This window comes from Lemur catta, chromosome 1, assembly GCF_020740605.2.
Source record: "Lemur catta isolate mLemCat1 chromosome 1, mLemCat1.pri, whole genome shotgun sequence".
NCBI classification, from domain to species: domain Eukaryota; kingdom Metazoa; phylum Chordata; class Mammalia; order Primates; family Lemuridae; genus Lemur; species Lemur catta.
The window spans coordinates 110989691-111014982 of record NC_059128.1 but is presented as its reverse complement, the minus strand read 5'-3'; the positions used below and the strand labels follow the sequence as shown (position 1 = coordinate 111014982).

The window sequence follows — 25292 nt, the reverse complement described above, 5'->3', positions numbered from 1 at the left end:
CTCAGGGCAGTGGCTTTGAGCAGCAGCCCTGTTGGCGCGGCCACCTATTTTATTCCCAGATGGACATTTACCTTAGAGCTCACGACTGTTTTGGTTCGAGCCATTTTTTTCTCAGTCCTGGGAACAAAGCACAAAAGCACAAGATCATTTGTTCAGCCATTCTAGAACGTATCAAATCACCCATCAGATTTACACCCAATGCACCCAACCCAGGCGAGCACCCACCGCTGCAGTTAAGGGCCAGGCGCTAAGTCCCAAGTGGCTCTTTGGCACGGGGCAATCCCACCTAACACAACGGAATTGGATCACCTCGGTCCTGCGATCACAGGCCCGATCCCACACGAAGCTAAGGCTGCTCTAGCAATTCATCGAAAGCTGTCTTTCCGTTCTAAGAACAATCATTTAAATATTGCAATCTGCTTTGTATGACGACAAAAACAGGCAGCCTCTCTGAATCCATTCTGGTTTGGGCACTGCCCAATTAAAAATAAAGACAAAAGTAAATTCTTACGGTTCTTTGGGTGCCGTTTTACGTCTTTTCTCCTCCTACATGGGGAAAACAAAACAGGAATAAAGGGTAAGAAAGTGTTTTGCAGGTGGCTAGTGTTTCAGAGCTAAGGATGTCCCACATGCTGATTATCCCAAGGCTTGGCCAGAGGTGAAGAGGAAGCGGTCAGAGCAGCAGCAGGTGAGACCTGACTCACCCCAGTGTTTAAAACCTTATATTCAAAAGTCGGGCCGGGAATGGTGGCTCACACCTGTAATCCTAGCATTCTGGGAGGCTGAGGCGGGAGGATCGCTCAAGGTCAGGAATTCGAGACCAGCCTGAGCAAGAGCGAGACCCTGTCTCTACTAAAAATAGAAAGAAATTATCTGGCCAACTAAAAAAAAATATATATATATAGTTAATAGGGCACGGTGGTGCATGCCTGTAGTCCCAGCTACTCAGGAGGCTGAGGCAGGAGGATCACTTGAGCTCAGGAGTTTGAGGTTGCTGTGAGCGAGGCTGACGCCACGGCACTCTAGCCCGGGCAACAGAGTGAGACTCTGTCTCAAAAAACAAAACAAAACAAAACAAAAAGTCGTATAACTAAAGACTTCCTTAAAGATTCGTAAAAGAGAACAATTTTTCAAAACCTTAGCTTTCCTGTGTAAGTGGCATGTCAAGATAAGCAAATAATTGAGGGATGTATGGACTGAATTTTGTTCCCTTCCTCCCCCAAATTCTTGTTAAAACCCTAACCCACAATGTGACTATTTGGACATAGGGCTTTTTTTTTCTGAGACAGAGCCTTGCTCTACTGTCCTGGGTAGAGTGCCGTGGCGTCATCACAGCTCACTGCAACCTTGAACTTCTGGGCTCAAGTGATCCTCCTGCCTCAGTCTCCCAAGTAGCTAGGACTACAGGTACAGCCAACACACCTGGCTAATTTTTCTATTTTTAGTAGAGACAGAGTCTTGGCTCTTGCTCAGGCTGGTCTTGAACTCCTGAGCTCAAGCGATCCTCCTGCCGTGGCCTTCCAGAGTGCTGGGATTACAGGTGTGAGCCGCCATGCCTGGCCTGGACCTAGGGCCTTTAAGCAGGTAATTGAGCTTAATGAGGTTATAAGGAGGTGCCCTGATCCAATACAACTGATGTCCTTATAGAAAGAAGAGAAATCAGCCCACTTTCCACCTATAAGCACAGAGGAAAGGCCATGTGAGGACACAGCAAGAAGGTGGCTGTATGTGAGCTAGAGAGGCCTCACTAGTGACTAACCCTGCTGGCACCCTGATCTTGGACTTCCAACCTCCAGAGCTGTGAGAAAATAAAGGTCTACTATCGAAGCCACCTAATCTGGAGTACTTTACTATGGCAGCCCCAGGAGACCAATCCCAGAAGAAATGTAGTTCTAGAATTAATTCAGGTAAATGCAGGAATGATAGAACACTACTACTTCACAACTCCTAGTGAAATAATGGATTTAGGCAATGGCAAGTAAAAACAACAGGTGGAAAACTGAGGGGACTTTATGATGAATGGATTAGGCAGACAGCACCTGAGCCCAGGGACCAATTTTAATCTCACCAAGGGACAACGCCACCTCCTGGTATGGTGCGACAGAAGGCACACAGCACTACCTCAGGTGTTCTCCTAAGAACAAAAGACCTGCACATGCTCACCCAGTCTGCAGGAGACAGTGGTGGGGGAGATGCCATTCGCAAAATCCAGAATCCAGGAAGCCACAGACAATTCCCCCAAGTTACAAATCAAAGAGGGAGCAGGAAAGTACAGGTGAGGTATTGAGGACGGACCTCAACCACACACTGTACATAGACCTCGTGTGGGTCCCAACTCCAACAAACTAAAGAAACAAAACAGACAACCAGGGCAATCCAAACACAGACTAGATGTTTGATGTTACTATGCCTGTCTGACCATGGTGTTGTGCTTGTGTTTAAAATGAGAGTCCCTTCCCCTTAGAAATATTTCTGCTGCACACACTTCAGCAATGTATCTGGGATCTGCCCGACATCACCCAGGGGCGAGGGTGAGGGCAGGAGAACAGGTAGGGTTTGGCTGAAACCTGCTTGGCCGAGAGTTGCTAAGTGTTACAGACTGATGAGGCCATGGGGCTCCCCCATCCTGCATTTGAATATTTCCATAATAAAAAAGTTCATTAAAAGATTACTTTAACATACCCCACCAATGCGGGGGTGGGGGCTGAAATAAAGTAAAACTGAGAACTAAGGCCTTTACCTTTTCATCCTCGTCCTTGTCCTCAGACACCTGCGGGTGAACTCTCTCGGGCTCCTTTTCCTCAGGTCTCCTTTTGGCAGCTCTGTCAGGTGAATGCAGCAAACGTTAGCTCAGAAACACTAACTATATCATTGACTTGCACGGCAAGTGACAAACACAGAAAATGCCTCTCCTAGAGAAAAGCAGAACATTGACGGGGGCTCTGCAGGCACGTTGCTGCCTTGCCGCCCTGAGACAAGGCCTTTGGAATCCCTGGCTGTCCCCTCCGATGTGGGGCCTGGAAGTGACACATGTGACCGTGCAGTTGCAGAGGGTGAGGACAGGCCCTGAGTGTGACTGACTGGGTATCTAACCCCGCCCCAGCCGATCCAGTCTTCAGACAGCATCAGCAATTCCCTGTACACGTCTGCGTCATGACTGGTGTCTAGAACAAGTGTCTTGGGGAGTAAGATGACACGAAGGCACGAGCATTTTAACTACTTACAGATCTTTGGGTTGACTTCTGTGCCTCTTCTCATCCTGAGCCGGGGAAACGTGGGGATGGGTGAAGTGGAGAGAGAAAGGGGAAAATTAGTGTCTGAGAGCAAGATGAAAAGTGAACACCACTTATCGGTAAAGATCTCAGCTTGAAACTAGAGCACAGGAAGGCCTGGGCAGATCCACCAGGTAGAGAGGAGGCGTCAGACTTTCACTTCCTTTGTTCTCTGCCCCTTCAAACAAGAGAATGCTAAAGAATCTCTTAGACCAGGGTTGGCAAACTGTTTCTGTAAAGGGCCAGGCAATAAACATCTTCGGTTTTGTGAGCCATGTGGTTGGAACTACTCATTTCTTCCACTGTAGCACAAAGCAGCCACAGACAATAGGTAAACGAAAAGGCATGTTCCAATAAAACTTTATTTATAAGAACAGGCAGTGGGCTGGGTTTAGCCTGTGGGCCACAGTTTGCCAACCCCTGTCCTCGGATAGCTCAGCACAGAAGGGAATATTATAGACATTTTGGTTAGGCAAAATGCCTACAGCTCCATCTGTCCTCTGGTCAGGGATAAAGACTTCACATAAAAAGGCACTGGGATAGCAGGAAAAAAAATGTTTTTAAAGAAAATCAAACTTAGGGCCGGACGCAGTGGCTCACGCCTGTAATCCTAGCACTCTGGGAGGCCGAAGTGGCTGGATCGCTTGAGGTCAGGAGTTTGAGACCAGCCTGAGCGAGACCTCGTCTCTGCTAAAAATAGAAATAAATTATCTGGACAACTAAAAGTATATATAGAAATAATTAGCCAGGCATGGTGGCACATGCCTGTAGTCCCAGCTACTGGGGAGGCTGAGGCAGTAGGATCGCTTAAGCCCAGGAGTTTGAGGTTGCTGTGAGCTAGGCTGATGCCACAGCACTCACTCTAGCCCGGGCAACAAAGTGAGACTCTGTCTCAAAAAAAAAAAAAAAAAGAAAAAAAGAAAATCAAACTTAGGAAACTAGCATGGAAAATTAATAAAAATAGGAATCCCCAACTTGTTTACTTATCCCTTGTTATATTATATATGGACAAACTAGTATTTTCTGAGCCTGTATATAAAGAATAGTATCTTACTGATAAATCTATTCATTTAGTTCTTCACAAAGCAGCAAATCCACGGTGGGTTTATGAAGCTATAAAAGCTGACAATGAGGCAGAAGTGCTGGCTGTGTGATTTCAAGCCCCTGCCAGTTTCCGGCAGAGGGCAGGAAGCAGTTTGACTACACCACTAGGTCTTGCTAGTCTGAATGGATCCCGTGCTGACAGTTAGGTAACCATATCTAGGTAGAAAAGGTGAGAGACAGGAAGGTACTACAGCAAGCTGGGGGTGGAACCAAAAGGCTCCTGCACTACAGGATGAGAACAGAGGCCCATTGCCGGGTTGTGAGCATTCTCCCTTCTGCCCTGGTTGGCAATCTCGAAGGCAGAAAACCACAGCGACCATCCTGGGATTCTCCTAGTTCACCTTCTTTTACAGGGTCCAGGGACATCTCCCAGATGACCCTAGAGTTCAGGCAGCAGGACAGCCCTGGAGATGACCTTGCTGTCCTATACTTTTACAGAGGCCCAGCCCTGGGTCCACATATGATGTTTTAGGGTTTAAATGTGTTCACTTGGCTGAAATGGAGGTGGGAGGCTGGTGAGGGGAGTGCTAGACTCAGAAGAACTTAAGGGGCAAGTAAGGACCCGAGGCACAGTTGGCATGCATGTCTCAGCTGACTGTCCGTGGAGCCTTCACAGTGGAGGAGCCTCAGCCTAGGCACACACAGGCCCTCTCCCGAATGCTGGACGGACAGAGGACCACTGCACACTCACTAGGCTTCAGGCACAGACACACGGCAACCTCTAACACCTAAGACAGGGATGAGGTGACTTGCCCAGAGCCAACCTCTGGGTAGATGTGGTTGGATTTGAACCCAGGGCCCAACTCCATGCCACTTCTCCCAACCAAATGGCAGAGCTAAGAAATGGGAAGATCCCGCCCTCACTTTCTCATCTCCTTCATCGTCCACGTCAGCGTGAGTTCCTGGTCTGGCTTCTCTGTCCGGCTCCTCCTTGGATCTCTGTTTAGTTGTTCTGCCACAGAAGACACACGTAAGTCAGCTCAGGGGCCCTGACACCCTGCCGAGCGGGCAAAAGAGGGCTTCTTACACCAGCTCCTCCCAGATCTAGAGTCTGGGCTACCTGTCTTCACTGCGGGAACACCAAGAGGCATTTGTCACTTTAGCACTTGCAATTGTCAGAAATACCATCAACAAACACTTCACATTACTGTTGACCCATGACACCAGTGGTTTAACACAAAAAAACAGATAACGGAACTCCACTGATTTCCCATGGGCTGATGGGAATGCTGCCTGCAGTGGACGAAAACGTGTCTGGCCTGTGTGGGTTCGTGGACTGTACACAAGGGCCTGACGCTTCACCTCGTCCTCTGCCAGGGCCGTCACGCAGGCTGGGTGTTCTGCCTACCTCTGGACTCGGGTCCAGTCCGACTGCATTTGTTTCTACCAACTGGATGTCAGCAGAAGCTTGAAAGGTGCTACTTTTCACTTCTGCCATGGCCACGTGAGTGTGCCTGGGGTAGCCAAGTTGTGCAGCAGAAGTAGGCCAGCCCCGCTGCCCCCGCCAAGCCAGGCCCAGATCAGCTGACAGCCGCTGAGCTCCACAACACTCACTGCCTTAAGCCTCTGGGGTTGGGGGTGGTTTGTTACACAGCATTTTCAGTGACAGGTGACTGACACAGCTGCTCACTCGATGGCCTGTCACCACCACACAACAAAGTGCTGTGTGACCAGCCCTAAGGAAGGGCTTGGGGTCAGGAACAAGAATCCAGGCTGACCTCAGCCTTCGCTGTGGTGGTCTGACATTCACAAGCAGAACCTACCCACGTGCTACACGTGTGATTGGTGTCCTTAATTCTCTGCACCAACCCATTATTTTACCAGAACATCGTTCGAAATTAAGTTTCACAGCATAAAGCACAGAGGCATGTTAACCATACTTACAGTTCTTTGGTTTGACTTCTAAGTCTCTTTTCTTCCTAAACAGGGAGGAGAAAAGACTAGTTAATTTTTTTCCACTTGGTCCTGATCCTTCTATTATTCTACGGAAATAAGATATCTAAAACTGATCCTATAGCCCAGAGGGTGGGCATGAAAGATTGTCTACCTCCAAGACAGCACTTTTCTCCTCCTTCAGTGGCCTGAATAGACAGGAAATTAAACTCTTAGAAAATAGATCCTATAATGCTGCAGTTTAAGTATTTTTACCTCAAAATTGCTGTCATCAATAAGTGTTGACAACTTCAGACAATAACTTTATTACAGATTCCTGGAGGAAGGAGGCAGGATGGCCATTTGGAGAGCAGCTCCATCTCAAACACGACAACGTGCCGTTGGGAGACTGAGTTTAATGAGCTAGATACACCTCACCAGAAAATCACACAAGTCGAATTCAGACTCAGAAACTCCACAGGTGGTAGTTTGTAAAGAGCCCACAAAGGTTGATGGTGTTAAGAAACATGCTGCAGACCTTCCTACCACAAGGAGAGATCCTGACCCAGTGACCACAGGCAAGGGATTCTAATCTTGCCCTAGGTTCCTTTCTTTGGAAGGTTGTGGTTGAACCAGCCCACCAGGACTGCTTGTTATGAAATGAATTCAAGGTGTGCACCAACTGTAACCTCTGTCTACTGTTAACTAGTGTCAGGGTAGAAAAGGCGGTCAATTAGGAACTACCTTCAAGTACCAAATGGTTCAAGAATTATTGAATGTCTTAGTTGATCCCCCATTACAGAAAAATAATGGGCATCCATCCTTTAACAGGTGCCGGATAAGGCTCTCACCACCCACCTGAGTTTGTAAGAAATTTCTAATCAACATCTTACTCCACAAAACTAAACCAAAATGGAACCCAACATCTGTACCGCACAGAACTGTGAACCTGTGGATTTTACAAAGGAGCTGGAGGAATGGGAAAAGGGCTGGTCTGATCTCAGAGAAGAAAGCCACTTTATATGTGGATGATGCTATAGAATTTTGGCACCTCCCATATTTGAAAGTTGGATCTTCACAAAGACCTTGTCAGCGAAAGGCAGGTGGGTGAGGGGACAGACTGAACCTTTGCGGCCAAGTAAGTAGCAAACGTCAGCCTAAGCCCCCACTGAGGTCGTTACTATCACCACAACCTTATAACCCACCCTCCATGTAGACAACCACCAGAAGAGCAAGTGTGAGAAGTGTCTTAGCCATTTTGATCCCTGGAGAAATCCATTCTGTTCCTACATGTTCTCCACCTGCTGTCCCCCTCCCTGGAACCAAATAGGGACTGCAGCATTTGATTAAGGCAGAAATAACAAACTTGGAGGAGATAAAGCTTTACTTTTTCATCTCTTTCTTCTTCCTTTTCGGTGTGTATTCCTGGTTTTGCTGTTTCTGGCTCTTCTGCAGGAAGAGGTCTAGCAACTCTGTTAAACAAAATAACAAATACCCCAAGTATGACTGACACAGACATCTCCCCTGGAAGCAGTTTTCCTAAGATCCTCTTTTCTAGCCCCCAAAGAAATCTTCGTCCCAAGACCCCTGTAAGACACATACTCCTTGAATATTTAGTATTTAATATGAGTTAAAACTGGTTCTGATAAGCAATGCCAGCTGCCCTCAATTCATTCTTTGCCATGAAGGAGAATTCTACCTGAATCCAAAGGTTAATAATCTGACCCCTAATTCAACAGGGCTGTGGTTGACATAGCAACTCACTAAAAAGCTCTTTTTACACTTTCCGGAAAAGTGATTTCATGATCAAGATTACGTAACCAATTCAGAGCAAAAAGAAAGGTGTAGTAATTATCCTTACCGTTCTTTGGATACAAATCTACGTCTCTTCTCATCCTGTGTGGAGGGAAGGAGGAACAAAAGACAAGAATATTGGTTTTGAGGGAAGACAAACGGTAAAAGCATAAATCAAAAGAGTAAGTGAATACATTTGATATGGTTAAAAACAAGGTTGGGGGGGTCTGGGTTTGGGGGAGAAGATCTGGGAAACTCTGGTCTGGTGCTGTTACCTGCCACCACCCCCAAAACAAAGGCAAGGGCCAGCATTAAGGCCAGCACATGGCTGCCTGCTAGAGTCCGCCCAGGGATGCTACATAAAAATCAAAGATTCTCTACCTCATGTCAAGAATTCTTTACTATCAGAGTAAAGCAAAACCAAAGTGGTAATTTGAGATTCATATCAGGAAGTGATGCTGACAACCTAAATGGAATAGTAGCTCTTTTCTCAGATGAATGCCCTAGTACATTGTTTCCTTAAGTTCATAAGATTTTCCATATCCAGGGTAACATGGGTTTATTTAATTGTGGTGATGAAACACATCTGTAGCCCTTTGATGTGGAGGTTACATAAATCTGTGCACACCTGTGAAAACTGCATAGAACTATACACGCACACAGAAAATGGTGCCATCTGAATAAAATCTACAGATGGTACCAATGTACCAATGTCAATTTCCTGGTTTTGATGTATTAGTCTCTAAGATGTTACTACCATTGGGGAAAGTTGGGTAAAGGGTATACAGAATCTCACTGTACTATGTTATATGGAACATATGTACATAAATCTGGATATTTGTGCACATATAAAATTCTGCCTCTAGAACAGCCTTCAGACTTGAGCTGCAACATCAATTCTTCCTTGGACCTTCAGCCCTCACTGCAAATTTCAAACTTGCTAGCCTCCACAATCTTGTGAGCTAATTCCTTAAAATAAATCTTTCTTTCTCTATACACACACACTCTGTCTCTATTGGTTCTGTTTCTCTGGAGAACCCTGACTAGACAAGGTTTTTAATCATTTATACAGACCACATGTTATATCACAATAATCAGCAAATATACCAAAACAAGGTGGGGTTAAGAAATGAAGATGCCAGTCCTACCTTGTCTTTGTCTTCTTCCTCAACAGAGTCGTCTGATTTGGCTCTTTCAGACTCTTCTGGAGGCTTCCGTTTGGCAGGGCTGTCACATACAGTGAAGCCAACCGTTAGTTCAGCAAGACCCTAGACCTCTAGACTTTACGTGACTTACAGTCGTCCTTACTGAATGAAAGGACTCTCTGGGGGACAGACTCAGGGAATGAAAGCCTTCTTCACTCCCAGGAGGGGCCCCTTAATGCCAAGTTGATGAAACAGGCTTCAAGTTTAGAGTTTCTTTGAATGACAGGTTTAGAATATCATATCGCCATCTTGCCAGCCCTGAGAAGTTACTGATCAATGGCTGATAGCGTCACAGAAGAGACATGACGCACCTCTCATGGAAGGACAAAGCATCTTCTATGAAGAAGTCAGCCTCAAAAAATAAAAAGCTGCAATCTGCCCAGGCTTCTAGCTCTGTCAGTTTACAGGAAATCCAAGGGAACACACAAACCACCACCAGGATGCCATAGGCCAAGCCTAGAGCTGTTGCTGAACAAACAAATTTTTTCAAGCAAATGGTAAGAGAATAAGAGGGAAGGAATCTATGACTTGCAAACCTTAAGGAACAAATCAGGTAAGTGCTGTTTGTTTGCCACGTGGCTTGTTCGCCACAAATGGGGAAATGTGAATAGTGACTGTATTTGATAGTGAGGAGTTCTTATATTTTATAAAGGCACAAAGACCAGTATTACACAGTTTGTTTAAAAAAAAAAAAAAAAAAAGACTGTTCTCATGCTACCGATGCTATATATCTAAAAAAAAGACTGTTTGCTAAGTGTTAGCAATTATTGCTAAATATAAATAAAGAAAAAGCTGAGAGAGAGAGACCTCATTGTCTAGAAATATACTGAAATATTCATGGACAAAGTGACATGTCTAGGATTTATTTTAAAATAATTCAAGTGGGAGGACAGAGCATATGGGGGTACAGATGAAACAATGGCCAGGAGCTGATAATTAAAGACGCTAGGTGATGAGTGTTTGTTTGGTGGTTCATTACACTATACTCAATTCTGTGTGTAGCTGAAGTTTCCTGTAAGAGTAGGAACAGATGAGGTCTTCAGAGATGCTGTTCATGAATGTCTAGTGACTATAGATGCATGATCAAAACCTATGCAATATGGCAAGACAGAACTGCTAACTTACACCCTACCAATTTCATGCATGTTTTACCAAAAACAGCTGGTCCCTAGAAAAGGCAACTGCCAATTCAATATATACTGACCCCTTTGCAAAATGAGTTGTGATGGTGGTCTGCCTGGTAGTTTTCCTTGTAGTCCTGGGGCTAAGTGAAGCTTCGGCTGTTTGAAGAAAGAAAAAAGCCACTATGAATAGAACAGTCCACAGCAATGTTGTGGTCCTTTGACCATCACCAAGCTACTGCAGAAAGCCAGGTTCCAAAGAGTAAGCATCTTTTGGGTTTTTATTCTAGTCCATAACCAGCTTGCCAGTGTCAGTCATTAGCACCTGCCAGTTTGCTGAGCTGTTCCACTGAGCTCCTACTTGAGGGGCCAAACCCCAAACCACGCAAAGAAACAGAACCTCTCCTTACATTGCCAAAAGATAAAATGGCTGAGAATCAGACCTAAGTTCAAGTCCCATCCTCTTTTGTTTTTTAAAATTCCAGGCCAGACACAGTGGCTCACACCTGTAATCCCAACACTTTGGGAGACTGAGGTGGGAGGATCACTTATCAGGAGTTCAAGACCAGTCTGGGCAACATAGCAAGAGCCTGTCTCTACAAAAAAAAAATTTAAGAATTAGCCAGGCATGGTGGCCCATGCCTGTACTCCCAGAAGGTTGATGGGAGGATCGCTTGAGCCAGGAGTTCAAGGCCGCAGCCAGCTATGATCGCACATTGTACTCTAGCCTGGGTGTCAGAGCGAGACCCTGTCTCTAAAATAAAAAAATAAAAATCCAGAAGAGTTCCTTCACCTATAAGCTGGGAAGGAATCTGAGACTAAATGTTTAGCTTAACTGGGCATATAATGTCTTAGAAGAATATTAATAGCCCCTGTCATCTAATACATCTCAAATACAGCTATGTTTTGGAATCTAACGCTGTATACTTGGTCAAAGGTGAAATTTAGGGCCAGGCGCAGTGGCTCACACTTGTAATCCTAGCATTCTAGGAAGCCAAGATGGGAGGATCGCCTGAGCTCAGGAGATCAAGATCAGCCTGAGCCCTGAGCAAGAGTGAGACCCCATCTCTACTGAAAAAAAAAAAAGAAAGAAAGAAAAATTTGCCAGGTGTGGTGGCATGCACCTGTAGTCCCAGCTACTTGGGAGGCTGAGGCCAGACAATGGCTTGAGCTCAGGAGTTTGAGGTTGCAAGGAGCTATGACGATGCTACCTACAGAGTGAGACTCCATCTCAAAAAAAAAAAAAAAAAAAAACAAAGAAAAAAGAAAAAACAAAGACAAAATTTAAAGAAGTACACATGTAAGCTAGTCAGAAAGTACGCAGTGCTTACTAGTTGGGAAGAATACACAAGAAACAGACTCGAAAATGCTGCCCAGGGGATACATGTGGGTACGAGTTTGGCTGTCCTCTTATGTGGCACCAAAACCACCTCCAGGGTGGAAAACGGGTCAAGCTTCCTTACGCTTCGTCTCTCCGTCAGACTTGCTCCTCCTCGGCGTGCGAGCTTTAGAAATGGGCTTGGGGGGGGAGTTTGCCTCTGCCATTCCCACTCTGCGATCTTGACCCCTCGCCTGGATCCCGTTTTCTAGACGTCCGTTCACTTCCCGACTGAAAGCATGAGCTCCGTTCTCCAAGGACAAATCTTTATTTAAAAGGGATTTGACTTTAGCCAGGTAGCCCTCCTACAGCAGGAAAGGATAATTTAAGTAGCAGTGAATGTAAACAAGTGGCAAGAAGAGAACAAGGAAACACATGCGTTTCCTTCATCATTATCAGGCAACAGGGAGAGTGGGGGATTTTCTGCCTCCCTGGTCAGACAAGTTACCGGGGAGGAGACTTTTTTTCTAGAAGCTGGGATGCTGACAACTGACTTACCTCAGATAATTCTTCTTTATGTAATTTGGTTTCCAAGTCACATAACTGAGTCTTTATTTCCGTTTGCAGAAATTCATGCAAGAGATTCAATTTCTCCTTGACACATTCCTAAGGGAAGGATATAGGTTTAGCAGTCCCCAAATTCCCAAGCTGTGAACTAATGGACTAACATACAAGTTTTTAAGCTCCCTGGTCACTTCACAATGACTGAACGGCAGGTAATGAACGCTGTCTCAGCCAGAAAACTAAACAGTCACAAAACATGGTCATGGTATTTCTATTAAAATCACTTCACTCCCGTGTCCAAAATGGTGACAAATGAGACGGTAAGAGGTGAGATGAAGACACATCATGGTCTATTAGAGCAAAACTGTGCTCTTGAAAACAGTGTCATCAGGACAAATGACAATCCAGAGTTGATCGTTTAGGAACCTAGATTGGTAAACCTGCCAATGGGTTACCAAAGAGCCAACTAGTATTAGGCAGCACGTTAATGCAGACCCAAAACACAGCACATCCAAGCTCTCTGAAACTTCATAGAAAAGAGAACCAATTCCACTTCCATAAAACCAACCTCTTTTTATGAGCCACAAAGTATCTGTCAAATAGTCACATCTGGTAATTTAAAAAGTTATTAAGTGGAAATTACCTTTTCCGTTAAGCTGTCTCTTTCCAAATCTTTGAGCCTAGAAGACAGGGGAGACAGAAATGCTTGTTAAGCAACTTTGTTTACCTTAAGAATTAATCCCAGTTTCAAAGAATTCGGGAAACAAGTTGAGTATATGAGTGTTAGAAAAATAAATACGGTGGTTTTTATCTACCCCTTCCAATGTCTAGAATGTCCTACTGTACTGTCTAATACTAGAAAGTCATCTGTGATCTGAACAAGTTTCCTCTTTTTAGGGTCATTTTTCTAATGCTGGTGAGATGATACAGGAGCTCTACAACAGAATTTTTATTTTTTTGAGACAAGGTCTTACTCTGTTGCCAGGACTAGAATGCACTGGTGTCATCATAGCTGACTGCAGCCTGGAACTCCTGGGCTCAAGCCATCCTCCTGCTTTAGCCTTCCAAGTAGCTGGGACTACAAGTATGTGCCACCGTGCCCAGCTAATTTTTTTTAAGTTTTTATTTTTTGTTGAGATGGGGTCTTGCTATTGCCCAGGCTGGTCTTGAACCCCTGGCCTCAAACAATCGTCCCACATCGGCCTCCCTAAGTGCCGGGATTACAGGCGTGAGCCACCATATCTGTCATTTTAAAAGGTACCAGTAAAAGGAGAGCAGGTCGCACAGTTGGGGTCCTTCTGGAAGTTAAATGACCTACAGCGGATCTTTCTCCAGTTGGGTCTGACAAGAACCCATATAAGGGTGTGCTGCACTGTGGCTAGTGTCAGAATGAATGTACCAAGGAGGGCCACAGGACACTGAGGAACAGCCAGCTGGTATTCCCACAGGCCAGCTGTGGGAAAGGTATGTGTGGGGAAGCTGGCCGTGGCAGCATTCTGATGGTAAAATGGAGTCAGAGCATCAGGGGCACCGGGGGTGCCCACATGCAGGGGAGACAGAGACGAAGTCAGGAAAGTTGGCTCGTGCCTCTGCCTCGCTCGAGAGCTCATCCTTGGAATGTTTGCACCTAATTAGACACACAGAACTGTCATGAGAGTGACCGGAAAAATCATGGTCTGATCAGATTATAGAAGACAGTGGCTGGCCTCTTTTGGGGGGAACAGGGAAAAGAATAAAAACAAAAGGGAAGACACCAAGGAAAGGGACAAGAGTGGGGAGGCTGTTGTTCCTAGCCTGGGTGCTGGCTGCAGACAGTGGGGAGAAAACAGGTCTAACCAGCCGGGCAAGTATCTATCTGTCAGTGGAGGGAGGCCACCCTGGGCAGGGACCAGGCCTCTGCCATCTCAGGACCCTCCCACCCTGCACCCACACAGACTAGGTACTGAAGGGCAGAAACAGCTCTTCCAAGCTGGCCTCTGCAGGGAACAAGTGTGAGCAGCAGAGTCAGAAATGCAAGTGACATTGGTCCAGTGAAGAGCCACTAGGCAGGGAACTCCTGACTTGCAGGGTGGTCAGGAATGGCCTTTCTATAGAAGAGATTCTTGGCGCCCGGCAGACACAGTGGTAATACATCCCGTATGTTGTATATACCATATAAATTGGTCTCAAGAAGCTTTGCAATCAAGATTTTCAGGAGCACAGGGAGTCCCTTCCAGGCACAAGTCATTCCACTCACAGTAACTCGGCCCGGGAGGAGCCTTACACCAGGACAGCTGCAGAACTCAGGACTTACAGCCAGAGGCACATGCCCCACTGCAGAACCACGTATATCTGACTTCTCGGTCATTCTGCTCATAAAACTACGGCAGGACACAGCCCAACTCCACCAGCCAGAGAGTCCCTCGATCCTGAGGTTACATCAGGTGTGAAGGACAAGGCTCAAATGACCGCAAAGCAAACCACGGTGCCCTTTTCAGAATGGTGACACCTCTCAACAGCTGGGCACGAGACAGATCCGTGGGCCTGAGCTCTTTCAACCCTTGCTATGAACTGGGATGTTTAGCTGGCAAAAAGAGACCAAAACAACTTCAGAAGACCTAGAATGTCTTGCCTGGGAAAGACTGTATTTAACCTGCCTGGCTGCAGAGTGGGAGATGGGAGCCGGGCAGGCACCAAGGAGCTGGCAGGAAGGAGGTCACTGGAAAGTCATCCCTTTCCCCAGTAAAACTATGAAGACACCAACCTTCTATCTGCTGAAACCAGGAGGATTAGAAACAGACGCCAAGGGCCTAGCGGAGGACTCAGAGTACAACCTTAGCTCCCAGCCCGAGATCCTACAATTCATTCCTCATTGCTTCCCTCAGAGGTTAGTCACAGAAGGGAGGTAAGGAGATACATAGACAACTATGAAGGAATAAGGCAAATATAGTTAAAATCCTGAGGGCTTCCCAAGAGAAAGGGTATGAACAGCATCAGGAAGGAGGGATCAGAAAAGTGGAACGCTCTGTGTGAACTGGGCAGAGGAAGCTGCTCAAACACGAACCCTGTATCAGGGAAGCTGGCTCAGGGAACACCCAAGGAACACATGTGAGACTGGCCATCATGCTGGCTGCGAAAGGCACATCCAGGGATGAGGCGACCTGTGACAGTTTGAGGGAGGTCAGGAACACGAGGCTGAAAATAAATTTTGCTCTGTAGTTAACAAACCATCCAAGAAGTCATGGGGGAGACGGAACCCCCCGTATCTGAGCCACGCTTTAAGTTAATCTGGCAGGAATATTTGATAGATTGGATAGGAAGAGATTACAAAATGGTTAAGTTATTCTAACACCCCCTAAAGCAGAAAGGCTGGTCTAAAACACGGTTTGGAAGTAGGAGTAGACCATGGAAGAGAAGTTACAAGGCTCTGTTAACCCCGCTCTTTAAGACTGCAGGGCAGGTGGGGTAGAGCTACCCAAGAGGGTATCCACGGTGAGCAAAATAGACCCCCTGAAGATGTCCATGCCCTAATTTTTGGAGCCCATGACTATGTTACCTTACGTGGCAAAAGAGACTTTGCAGATATGACTGAGGTTACAGCCTGGAGATGGGGAGATTATCCTGGATCATCCGGCTGGGCCCAATCTAATCGCTGGAGTCCTTAAGAACATGGAACCTGCTGTGCCGCTTTTCTCGAGAGATGCAACTATAGAAGAAGGTCTGCGAGAGATGGGAGGACTCAACCTGGAGTTGCAGGCTTTAAGGGTGGAGGAAGAGGCATGAACCAAGGGGTGAGACAGCAAGAAAACTGGAGTCTGACAACTGCAAAAAACTGAGTTCTGCCAACACCCCTAAAAAACAGGAACAGATTCTCTAGAGCGTCCACAAAGGAACATACCTGCCGACACCTCAACTGTCACGTAGCAAGACCCATACCAGGTTTCTGACCTACAGAACTGTGAGATAATGTCTATTGTCTGATTTTAGCCGCTAAGTTTGTGGTGATTTGTTATGGCTGCAATTGAAAACTAATACAGTACCAGGAATTCAGAGCTTTTTGGTGGTTTGTTCATGGAGGTTTAGAGAAGGAAGCCATCTCTGTAACACAAAAGTACAAGAAGCAGCAAGTGCTGACGTAGAAGCTCAGCAAGTTATCTGGAAGATCTAGCTAAGATAATCAAAAAAGGTGGCTACTTTCAGCGTAGATGAAACAGCCTCACATTGAAGAAGATGCCCTCTAGCACTTTCATAGACAGAGAAGTCAATGCCTGGCTTCAGAGCTTCAAAGGACAGGCTGACTCTTATTAGGGGCTAATGTAGCTGGTGACTTTGAGGGGAAGCCAATGCTCATGTACCATTATGAAAATCCTAGGGCCCTTCAGAATTATGCTATACCTACCTTGTCTGTGCTCTGTAAATGGAACTACCAAGCCTGGATGACAGCACATCTCTTTACAGCATGGTTTACTGAATGTTGTAAACCCACTGTTGATACCTACTGCTCAGAAAATAAAGACTCAAATTATTACTACTCACTGATAACGCACCTGGTCACCCAGGAGCTCTGATGGAGACGTACAAGGAGATGAGTGTTGTCTTCATGTCCGCTAGCACACCCACTCTGCAGCCCATGGATCAAGTACAGTAATTTGGGCTTTTAAGTCTTATTTTTTAAGAAATACATTTTGTTAAGGCCATAGCTGCCGCAGACAGTGATTCTTCTGATGGATCTGGGCAAAGTCAATTGAAAACCTGGAAAAGATTCACCATTCTATAATGGATTCCACCAAGAACATTCGTGACTTATGGGAAGAGGTCAAAACGTCATCACTAACAGAAGTTTGGAAGAGGGCGATTCCAACTGTCATGGATGACTCTGAGGGGTTCAAGACTTCAGTGGAGGGACTGCAGATGGGGTAGAAATTGCAAAAGAACTGGAATTAGAAGTAGAGCCTGAAGATGTGACTGAATGGCGGCAATCTCATGATAAAACAAAAGATGAGGAGTTGTTTCTTACGGATGAGCAGAAAAAGTGGTTTCTTGAGACAGAATCTACTGAAGATGCTGTAAACTGAAATGACAAAGGGCTAAGAATATTACATGAACTGTTGACAAAGCAGTGGCAGCATTTGAGAGGACTCCAGCTTCTTTCAAAGTTCAACTGTGGGTAAAATGCTATCAAACAGCATCACATACTACGGAGAAATCTTATGTGAAAGGAACAGTCAGTTGATGTGGCAAACTTCATTGCTGTCTTATTTTAAGAAGTTGCCAAAGCCACCGCAACCTTCAGCAGCCACCATTCTGATCAGTAAGCAGCCGTCGACATCGAGGCAAGACCCTCCACCAGCAAAGGCTTGGATGTTTGCTAGCATTTTTTTAGTAATAAATTATCTTTAAATTAAGTATATTTTTTAGATATAATGCCACTGCACACTTTAATAGACTATGGTATAGTATAAAGATGACTTATATGTACCGGGAAGCCAAAAAATTTGTGACTTTCTTTGTTGTAATATTCGCTTTATTTCGGTAGTCACAGTATGTCCGAGGTATGCCTGTACAAACATGATCATGTGACAACTCGTGATGAAGGACTCTGGGCAAGTGCTGCTCTAAGACATTTATGCCTTCAAGCATAAATGCTCTCAGCAACTCTTCACAACGCCCTCATGAAGCAGGCAGTCCCATCCCCATTTTACAGAAGAAACACCAAGGCACCAAGAGGTTAGATGAATGAGCCACACAGCTGGTAGGAAGTGGGGCAGGATATGAATCCTACCACAGGGAAGCGGAACTACAAAAGGTAACTCAGTTTTGCCCAAGTCAATACCTACTCAGTAGCACCCATGGAACTAGAGTTAAGAATTTCAAGACCTAGCTTAATCACAGAAAGACGAGCAGAAAAGAAGGCTGTAGTAATTAAAAGCCTAATTAGTTGTGCAAAGCAGGCTGCTAGCATCAGTGTCTAGATCCAGGCTACATAGGGGAAAGTTGCAAACATTTGAGAGTCTACTGCGCTCAGAGCCGCAGATATAATGAATAAGGCAAACGTGCTCTGCCAACAATCCCTGAAGTAATCAACTCCAGGGTTGCAAAGGCAGCATGCAGGGTGCACTGACAGAATTCAGCACACTTCTGATTGCAGAGAAGCTGGGCTGTCTTGGAGAGGAAGGCTTAAGAATGAGGGCCTTAGGGCCAGGCGCGGTGGCTCAGGCCTGTAATCCTAGCACTTGGGAGGCCGAGGCCGAGGTGGGCGGATTGTTTGAGCTCAGGAGTTCGAGACCAGCCTGAGCAAGAGCGAGACCCCCGTCTCTACTAAAAATAGAAAGAAATTACATGGACAACTAAAAATATACAGAAAAAATTAGCCGGGCATGGTGGCACATGCCTGTAGTTCCAGCTATTCGGAAGGCTGAGGCAGAAGGATTGCTTGAGCCCAGGAGTTTGAGGTTGCTGTGAGCTAGGCTGACCCCACGGCAGCCCGGGCAACAGAGTAAGACTCTTTTTAAAAAAAAAAAAAATGAAAGAATGAAGAAAAAAAAAAAAAGAGTGAATGAACAGGCCAGGCAGGGTGGCTCACACGTATAATCCTAACACTCTGGGAGTCCAAGGCGGGAGGATCACTTGAGGCCAAGAGTTCATAACCAGCCTGGGCAACACGGCAAGACCTCATCTCTACAAAAAATAAAGAAATAGCTGGGTGTGGTACCACACACCTATAGCTACTTAGGAGGCTGAGGCAGGAGGATCCCTTGAGCACAGGAATTCAAAGTTAGAGCTATGATCATGCCACTGCACTCCAACCTGGACAACAGAGCAAGACCTTATCTCTAAAAATAAGAAAACTGCATGGTCTCAAGCCCGGAAAACCTGAAAGAAGGCCTGTGTGACTTAAGAAAAGCACAAAATGAGGCAGGCAGGCAGATCAGAATTCTGAACTTCAGGCCAAGAGGGCCAGGCTATATGTGGAACAGGGAAACCACTGGCTCCAGCTTGTGTTTTAAGAGGACCACAATTTCCACTTTATAAAAAACATATCTGAGTGGCAGTAGGAAGACAAGTGGGACACTATCACTTTTGCCATGCAAATTATGGCAGCTTAAAGAAAGAAATCAAGTAGAAAAATGTGGCTTTCCCTGAAAGGCATGATTTTTAGAAGACATGGGGTATATTATACTTCAAAATGAAGTTAAAGACTTAGAAATCCAAACACTGAAAATACTTTCCACTATTGCATATCTGATGGATCTACATTTGAGTTTAAAAAAAGAAGTTACAGCCGGGCACAGTGGCTCATGTCTGTAATCCTAGCACTTTGGGAGGCCAAGGTGGGAGAATCGCTTGAGGCCAGGAGTTCAAGACAAGCCTGAGCAAGACTATCTCTACAAAAAAAAATACAAAAATTAGCTGGGAGTGACAGTGTGCACCTATAGTCCAAGCTACTTGGAAGGCTGAGGTAGGAGGATCAATTGAGCCCAGGAGTTTGAGGTTGCAGTGAGCTATGATGACTCCAGGGCAACAGAGCCAGACTCTGTCTCAAAAAAAAGAAAAAAGAAGCTGCATACAGGTTGAGTATCCCTGGTCGGAAAATCTGAAATCCAAAATGCTCCAAAATCTGTAACCTTTTGAGCACTGACAATGACACTCAAAGGAAATGCTCACTGGAACGTTTCAGACTTTGGATTAGGGATGCAGAACTGGTAGGTAGAATACAAATAAAGTCATGCACTACATAATGCTGTTTTGGTCAAGGACAGATGGCATATATGACAATAGTCCCATAAGATTGTAATACTATATTTTTACCACACCTTTTGTATGTTTAGATACAAATATTTACCATTGTGTTACAGATGCCTACGGTATTCAGTATAGTAATACGCTGTACAGGTTTGTAGCCCAGGAACAATATGCTATACGATATAACCTAGGTGTGTAGTAGGCTATACTATCCAGGTTTGTGTAAGTATACTCTATGATGTTTGCCCAATGGCATCACTTAACTATGAATTTCTCGGAATATATCCCCGTCATTAAGTGACATGACTATTCCAAAATTCAAAAATAATCTGAGATCCGAAACACTTTTGGTCTCAAGCATTTCAGATAAGGGATACCCAACCTGTATAAACACAAGTTAGCAAAGGTGACAAAGGTGCATAAATGAAGGCCAGGCCTAATTTAGCTCCTACAGTATTTATTCTACTGGACCTAGGTACTTCTTATATTGTAGATTACACTTCTCTACTAATTTTCTTATGTTAAGAAGGGTTATACCTCCATTTATAAATCTAAGTTTAAGGGATTGTTAGATGCCATGTTTATGTGTTTATTTCTGTACAATGAAATATTTCAAAGTGTAAAAAAATCTGGTGAGTAGGTCACATAAGCTGAGTTTCAGTGTATTCCACAGGGTCAAAAGCAAGCATCCAAAACTCCAATGCCTACACTAACGCTATTCCTGTATTCTAGTTCAAAGAACGCTGGGGTCTATGATGGATTTTTAATTTTTTTTTTTTTTTTTTGAGACAGTCTCACACTGTTGCCAGGGCTGGAGTGCAGTTGTCACAGTTCACTGCAACCTCAAACACCCAGACTCAAGCGATCCTCCTGCCTCAGCCTCCCGAGTAGCTGGGACTACAGGCACGCGCCACACTTTTTTTTTTTTTTTTTTCTAGAGACAGGGTCTTGCTATGTTGCTCAGGCTGGTCTGAAATTCCTGACCTCAAGCAATCCTCCCACCCCTGGCCTCCCAAATTACTGGGATTACAAGTGTGAGTCACCAAGCCCAGCCAACAGTGGATGGTAAGACTAACCTAAAGGTATTCAAATTCAGCTAAACAAGACGCTTGTGCAAGTCTAATAGAACCCCTGAGCCAGTGGCCTGTTGGGAGGTTTTGGCTAGAGGCAGACCTCAGCAGGAATCCCTACTTCCTGGCAGCTAAGTCCTGCAGCAGTCACTTTTAAGAACTCTTAACGATTAAATGAGATAATATAAAGTGTTCAACAATTAATGATTGATTAGCAGAACTGAAAAAAACCTAGCTAAGTTAGCCACTACCATGTGAGCATTTATATGCCAGGCATATTCTCATTTAATCTAATACCAGTTGAAAGCCCATGTTATTATTATTCCTAGTCTACAGATACAGAGGCAGCATATGCTTGTCCAAGGTCATCAGCAAGACAGTAGAAGTTGAGTTATCATCAAGAAGCCTGGGTCAGCCAGATGCTGTGGCTCATGCCTATAATTCTAGCACTTTGGGAGGCTGAGGCAGGAGGATCACTGGAGGCCAGGAGTTCGAGGCCAGCCTGGGCAAGATAGCAAGACCCCATCTCTAAAAAAAAAAAAAAAAAAAAAAAAAAAGAAAAGAAAAATTAGCCAGGTGTGGTGGCGGGCACCTGTAGTCCCAGCTATTCAAGAGGCCGGGACAGGAGGATCCTTTGAGTCCAGGAGTTCAAGGCTGCAGTGAGCTATGATGACACTGTTGCACTCTAGCTTGGGAGACAGAGCAAGACCCTGTCTCAAAAAAGAAAAGAAAAGGCTGGGCCCAAACTTCTCTGAATTTGGTCTAATGTCATGAAACCAAGTACTTTCTTAATTCCATTTCCATTTTAAGTCAAATTATATCTTCGAAGGATATTGGTACAGATTATTCATCAATACATACCCTTCTCCTCTAACTATGGTTAACAAGTTAACCAAGTGTCTGTCCTTCCCCACTCCAGCCCTAAAAGCCCAAATCAGAACTGGCCTGGCACAAACCCAGGGAAATAGATGGCAAACGTGGTTTCACAAATCCGGTTGGAAGTGTCCAGGCCTGGTCAGGGTTCCTATGACTGATACACACTTCACTTGGCACAAGTTTTCAGGACTGAACTGATGCCCTTCAAGAATAAGAGGCTGGGGACAGTCTTCCCACCCTGCTCCTGTGCACAGAAGTCCCACAAAGGAATGAGTCCCACAGAGGAATGAACTGCTATAGCCAGGGACCCCAACATTAGCCACCATCCCTCACTCCCCCTTACACACACACACACACACACACACACACACACGAAAGCATAGCCAGTTCCCACTAGCAAGGCTTCCTGGATGCCCATGGCTCACGGGCACAGATTTACTCGAAAAGACCATTCAGCCTTCATGCTGCCCGGGCCCTGGCCCTACGCTGCCGGGTAAAAGTTCCTTCCAGAATATGACTTTCCCCAGCGGGGTAAGGACCGCACAGTCCCAGGGGCTGGAGGGAGCCCCCCATGGAAGACTGGGCTCTCAAACCTGAGCTGGCCGAGCCCGGGCCCCGACCGGCGAAGTCCGTCTCTGGAGGCCGCCATCGGGATGCGCAGCTCGGGGAAACCGAGGGACCCCCTGAAACGCCCCCCAGGGACCAGGCCGGGCACCGGAAGTGGAGGCCGGAGTGCCGGGAGGCCGAGGGGTGTCCAGAGACCGCGGGCTGCCCACTTCCTGTGCGACCAGGCTGGACTCAAGAGCCGGGCCCCCGGCTGATTGGAGAAGGGGACCCACAGACGAACTCAAAGCTGGCTCTACTTAGGGGTCAGAAAAGACCCCCTCCCCGAGTTTCCAGTCACCAGAGAACTGCAAGGAGCCTCGGCCCATTTTGGCGCCAAACGGCCGGGGCACGCGCGACCGGAAGTGCCACCCTGCCCGCGCCAACCGCCGCCACCGCGCGCCTGTGCGCGCCGCGCCACCCCGCGCATGCGCGCCCGCCTGTCAGCGGCGGCCACTGGCCGCCCGGAGGGTAAATGAGCCCCCCCCCCATAACCGTGCCTCCCCCAGAGTCCGTGGTCCCCCGCGCCACCTACCGCCTACGGACATCGTCAGGCAGCGAGATGGCCGGGGAGGCCAGCGCGGGCACTCGGGCGGGGGCGGTGCGGGCCGGCATCTCGGAGGCTGCAGCAGAGGCGGAGGCAGCACAGGCAGCCCCGGCTTTTCGCGCGGAAACCGATGGGGAGGGACGGCGAGCGGAGGCAGCGCGTACCACCCCAGCCCCGGCGCAGGGGGGAGGGCGGGACGTGCCATGCGCAGAAAGGCAGGACCAAGATGCGGTGGAGCAGGGTCGCGCATGCGCGAGGCGGGCACGCCCCGCCTCCTCCCCCCCCTCCTCTTGGAGCAGTGGGCTTGTCGAAGCTCCGGGGTTTGCTGGGAGGTGGGCGCGGTGCCTAAGCCGTTCATTCATTCTTTCGGGAGTGCTAGGGATAAAACAGGGTGCGGCCCCCAAGGGGTCATGAGCGTATGAGCTCTTGAGCAAAGTCTTCCATCACAACTCAACCTCTACCTATGTCCTCACTATGCGACCCTGGGCAGGTCACTTGGATTCAGCCTCTGCATCCTCATCTGTAAAATAGGGCTACTAGCACCTGCTCTAGAAAATATCTTGAGGATATGCAGAATCTGTAGCGAGCACCCAGAATCTGGTGGTGTAGGAAGGCCTGGGCCACTTCTACAGCCTGTGTCTTTAAAAAAAACACCAGAACATGGGGAAAAGATAGTTTTTTCAACCAATTATCCTGGGAAAACTGCTTAGCCACATGCAAAAGATTGAAGTTGGACCCTTACCTTATACCATATATAAGAACTAGCTCAAAATGGATTAACTGCATAAGCATAAGACCCGAAACTAGAGAACTCCTAGAAGAGAACGTGGGAAAGCTTCATGGCATTGGATTTGGCAATGACACCAGAAAGAGGCAAAAGCTAAGGTAGACAAATGGGTCTACATCAAACTTTAAGATGTCCACACAGAAGAAAAATCAGTGAAAAAATTAACTGGGCATGGTGGCACGTGCCTGTAGTCCCAGCTACTTGGGAGGCTGAGGCAGGAGAATCACTTGAGCCCGGCAGTTTGAGGCTGCGGTGAGCTATGACGCCATTGCATTCTAGCCTGGGTGACAGAGTGAGACTGTCTCAAAAAAGAAAAAAAAAAAAGAAAAAAAAATCAGTGAAAAGGAAACCTACAGAATGGGAGAATATTTGCAAACTATAGTATCTGATATGGGGTTAATATCCATAATATATAAAGATTCCAGCCAGGCATAGTGGCTCATGCCTATAATCCCAGCACTTAGGGAGGCTGCGGCAGGAAGATTGAGTCCAGGCATTCGAGGTTACAGAGAATTGGAACCCTTGGGAGAAATTGGAACCCTTGTGCACTGTTTATGGTGATATAAAATGGTCCAGGAAAAATATAGAAGTTCCTCAAAAAATTAAAAATAGAATTATCATATGACCCAGCAAACCCACTTCTGGATATATACAAAAAAGAATTGAAAATAGGATCTTGAAAAGATATTTGCCTACCATTTTCATGGCATCATTATTCACAATAGGTGAGAGGTAGAAGCAATACACATGTCCACCGCCAGTTAAACAGCATAAAGAAAATGTGGCATATACATATACTGGAATGTGCTTCAGCCATTAAAAAAGAAACATGGTCATATGCTACGACATGAATCAATCTTTTTTTTTTTTTTTTTTTGAGACAGAGTCTTGCTTTGTCGCCCGGGCTAGAGTGAGTGCCATGGCGTCAGCCTAGCTCACAGCAACCTCAAACTCCTGGGCTTAAGCGATCCTACTGCCTCAGTCTCCCCAGTAGCTGGGACTACAGGCATGCGCCACCATGCCCAGCTAATTTTTTTCTATATATATTTTAGTTGGCCAGATAATTTTCCTTTCTATTTTTAGTAGAGACGGGGTCTCGCTCTTGCTCAGGCTGGTCTCGAACTTCTGACCTCAAGAGATCCACCCGCCTCGGCCTCCCAGAGTGCTAGGATTACAGGTGTGAGCCACCGCGTCCGGCTGACATGAATCAATCTTGATGACATTGTGCTTAGCAAAAGAACCCAGCCACAGAAAGACACATAACACCCGATTCCACTTACATGAGGTATCTAAAGTAGTCAGAATCTTAGAAACAAAGTAGAATCATGGTTACCAAAGACTGGAAAGAGGGAAAAGGGAGTTGTTGTGCAGAAGGCATAGAGTTTCAGTTTTACAAGATGAAAGTCGTAGAGATACGTTGCACAAGAATGTGCTTAT

General features: G+C 46.2%; 1 protein-coding gene across 3 annotated transcripts in view; it reads right to left on the bottom strand.

Annotated features, from left to right (window-relative positions):
- DNMT1 (DNA methyltransferase 1) overlaps window positions 1-23248 on the bottom strand; it is a 42327-nt gene extending 19079 nt beyond the window's left edge. Inside the window, exons 1-14 of one of the 3 annotated variants that reach the window (XM_045546702.1) lie at window positions 23057-23248; window positions 12894-12930; window positions 12245-12352; window positions 11832-12051; window positions 10452-10527; window positions 9191-9269; window positions 8110-8144; window positions 7636-7720; window positions 6261-6295; window positions 5241-5328; window positions 3225-3259; window positions 2741-2822; window positions 512-546; window positions 72-117 (exon numbers count right to left, since the gene is read on the bottom strand). In XM_045546702.1, the coding sequence (XP_045402658.1) occupies window positions 72-117; window positions 512-546; window positions 2741-2822; window positions 3225-3259; window positions 5241-5328; window positions 6261-6295; window positions 7636-7720; window positions 8110-8144; window positions 9191-9269; window positions 10452-10527; window positions 11832-12051; window positions 12245-12352; window positions 12894-12930; window positions 23057-23136 (1041 nt within the window). In that variant the 5' untranslated portion in view covers window positions 23137-23248. Of the gene's footprint in view, window positions 1-71; window positions 118-511; window positions 547-2740; window positions 2823-3224; window positions 3260-5240; window positions 5329-6260; window positions 6296-7635; window positions 7721-8109; window positions 8145-9190; window positions 9270-10451; window positions 10528-11831; window positions 12052-12244; window positions 12353-12893; window positions 12931-22511; window positions 22612-23056 lie in introns of those variants that run through there. The other 2 variants (XM_045546711.1, XM_045546720.1) reach the window with 2 other exon arrangements.
- Between the last annotated feature and the right edge of the window lie 2044 nt (window positions 23249-25292).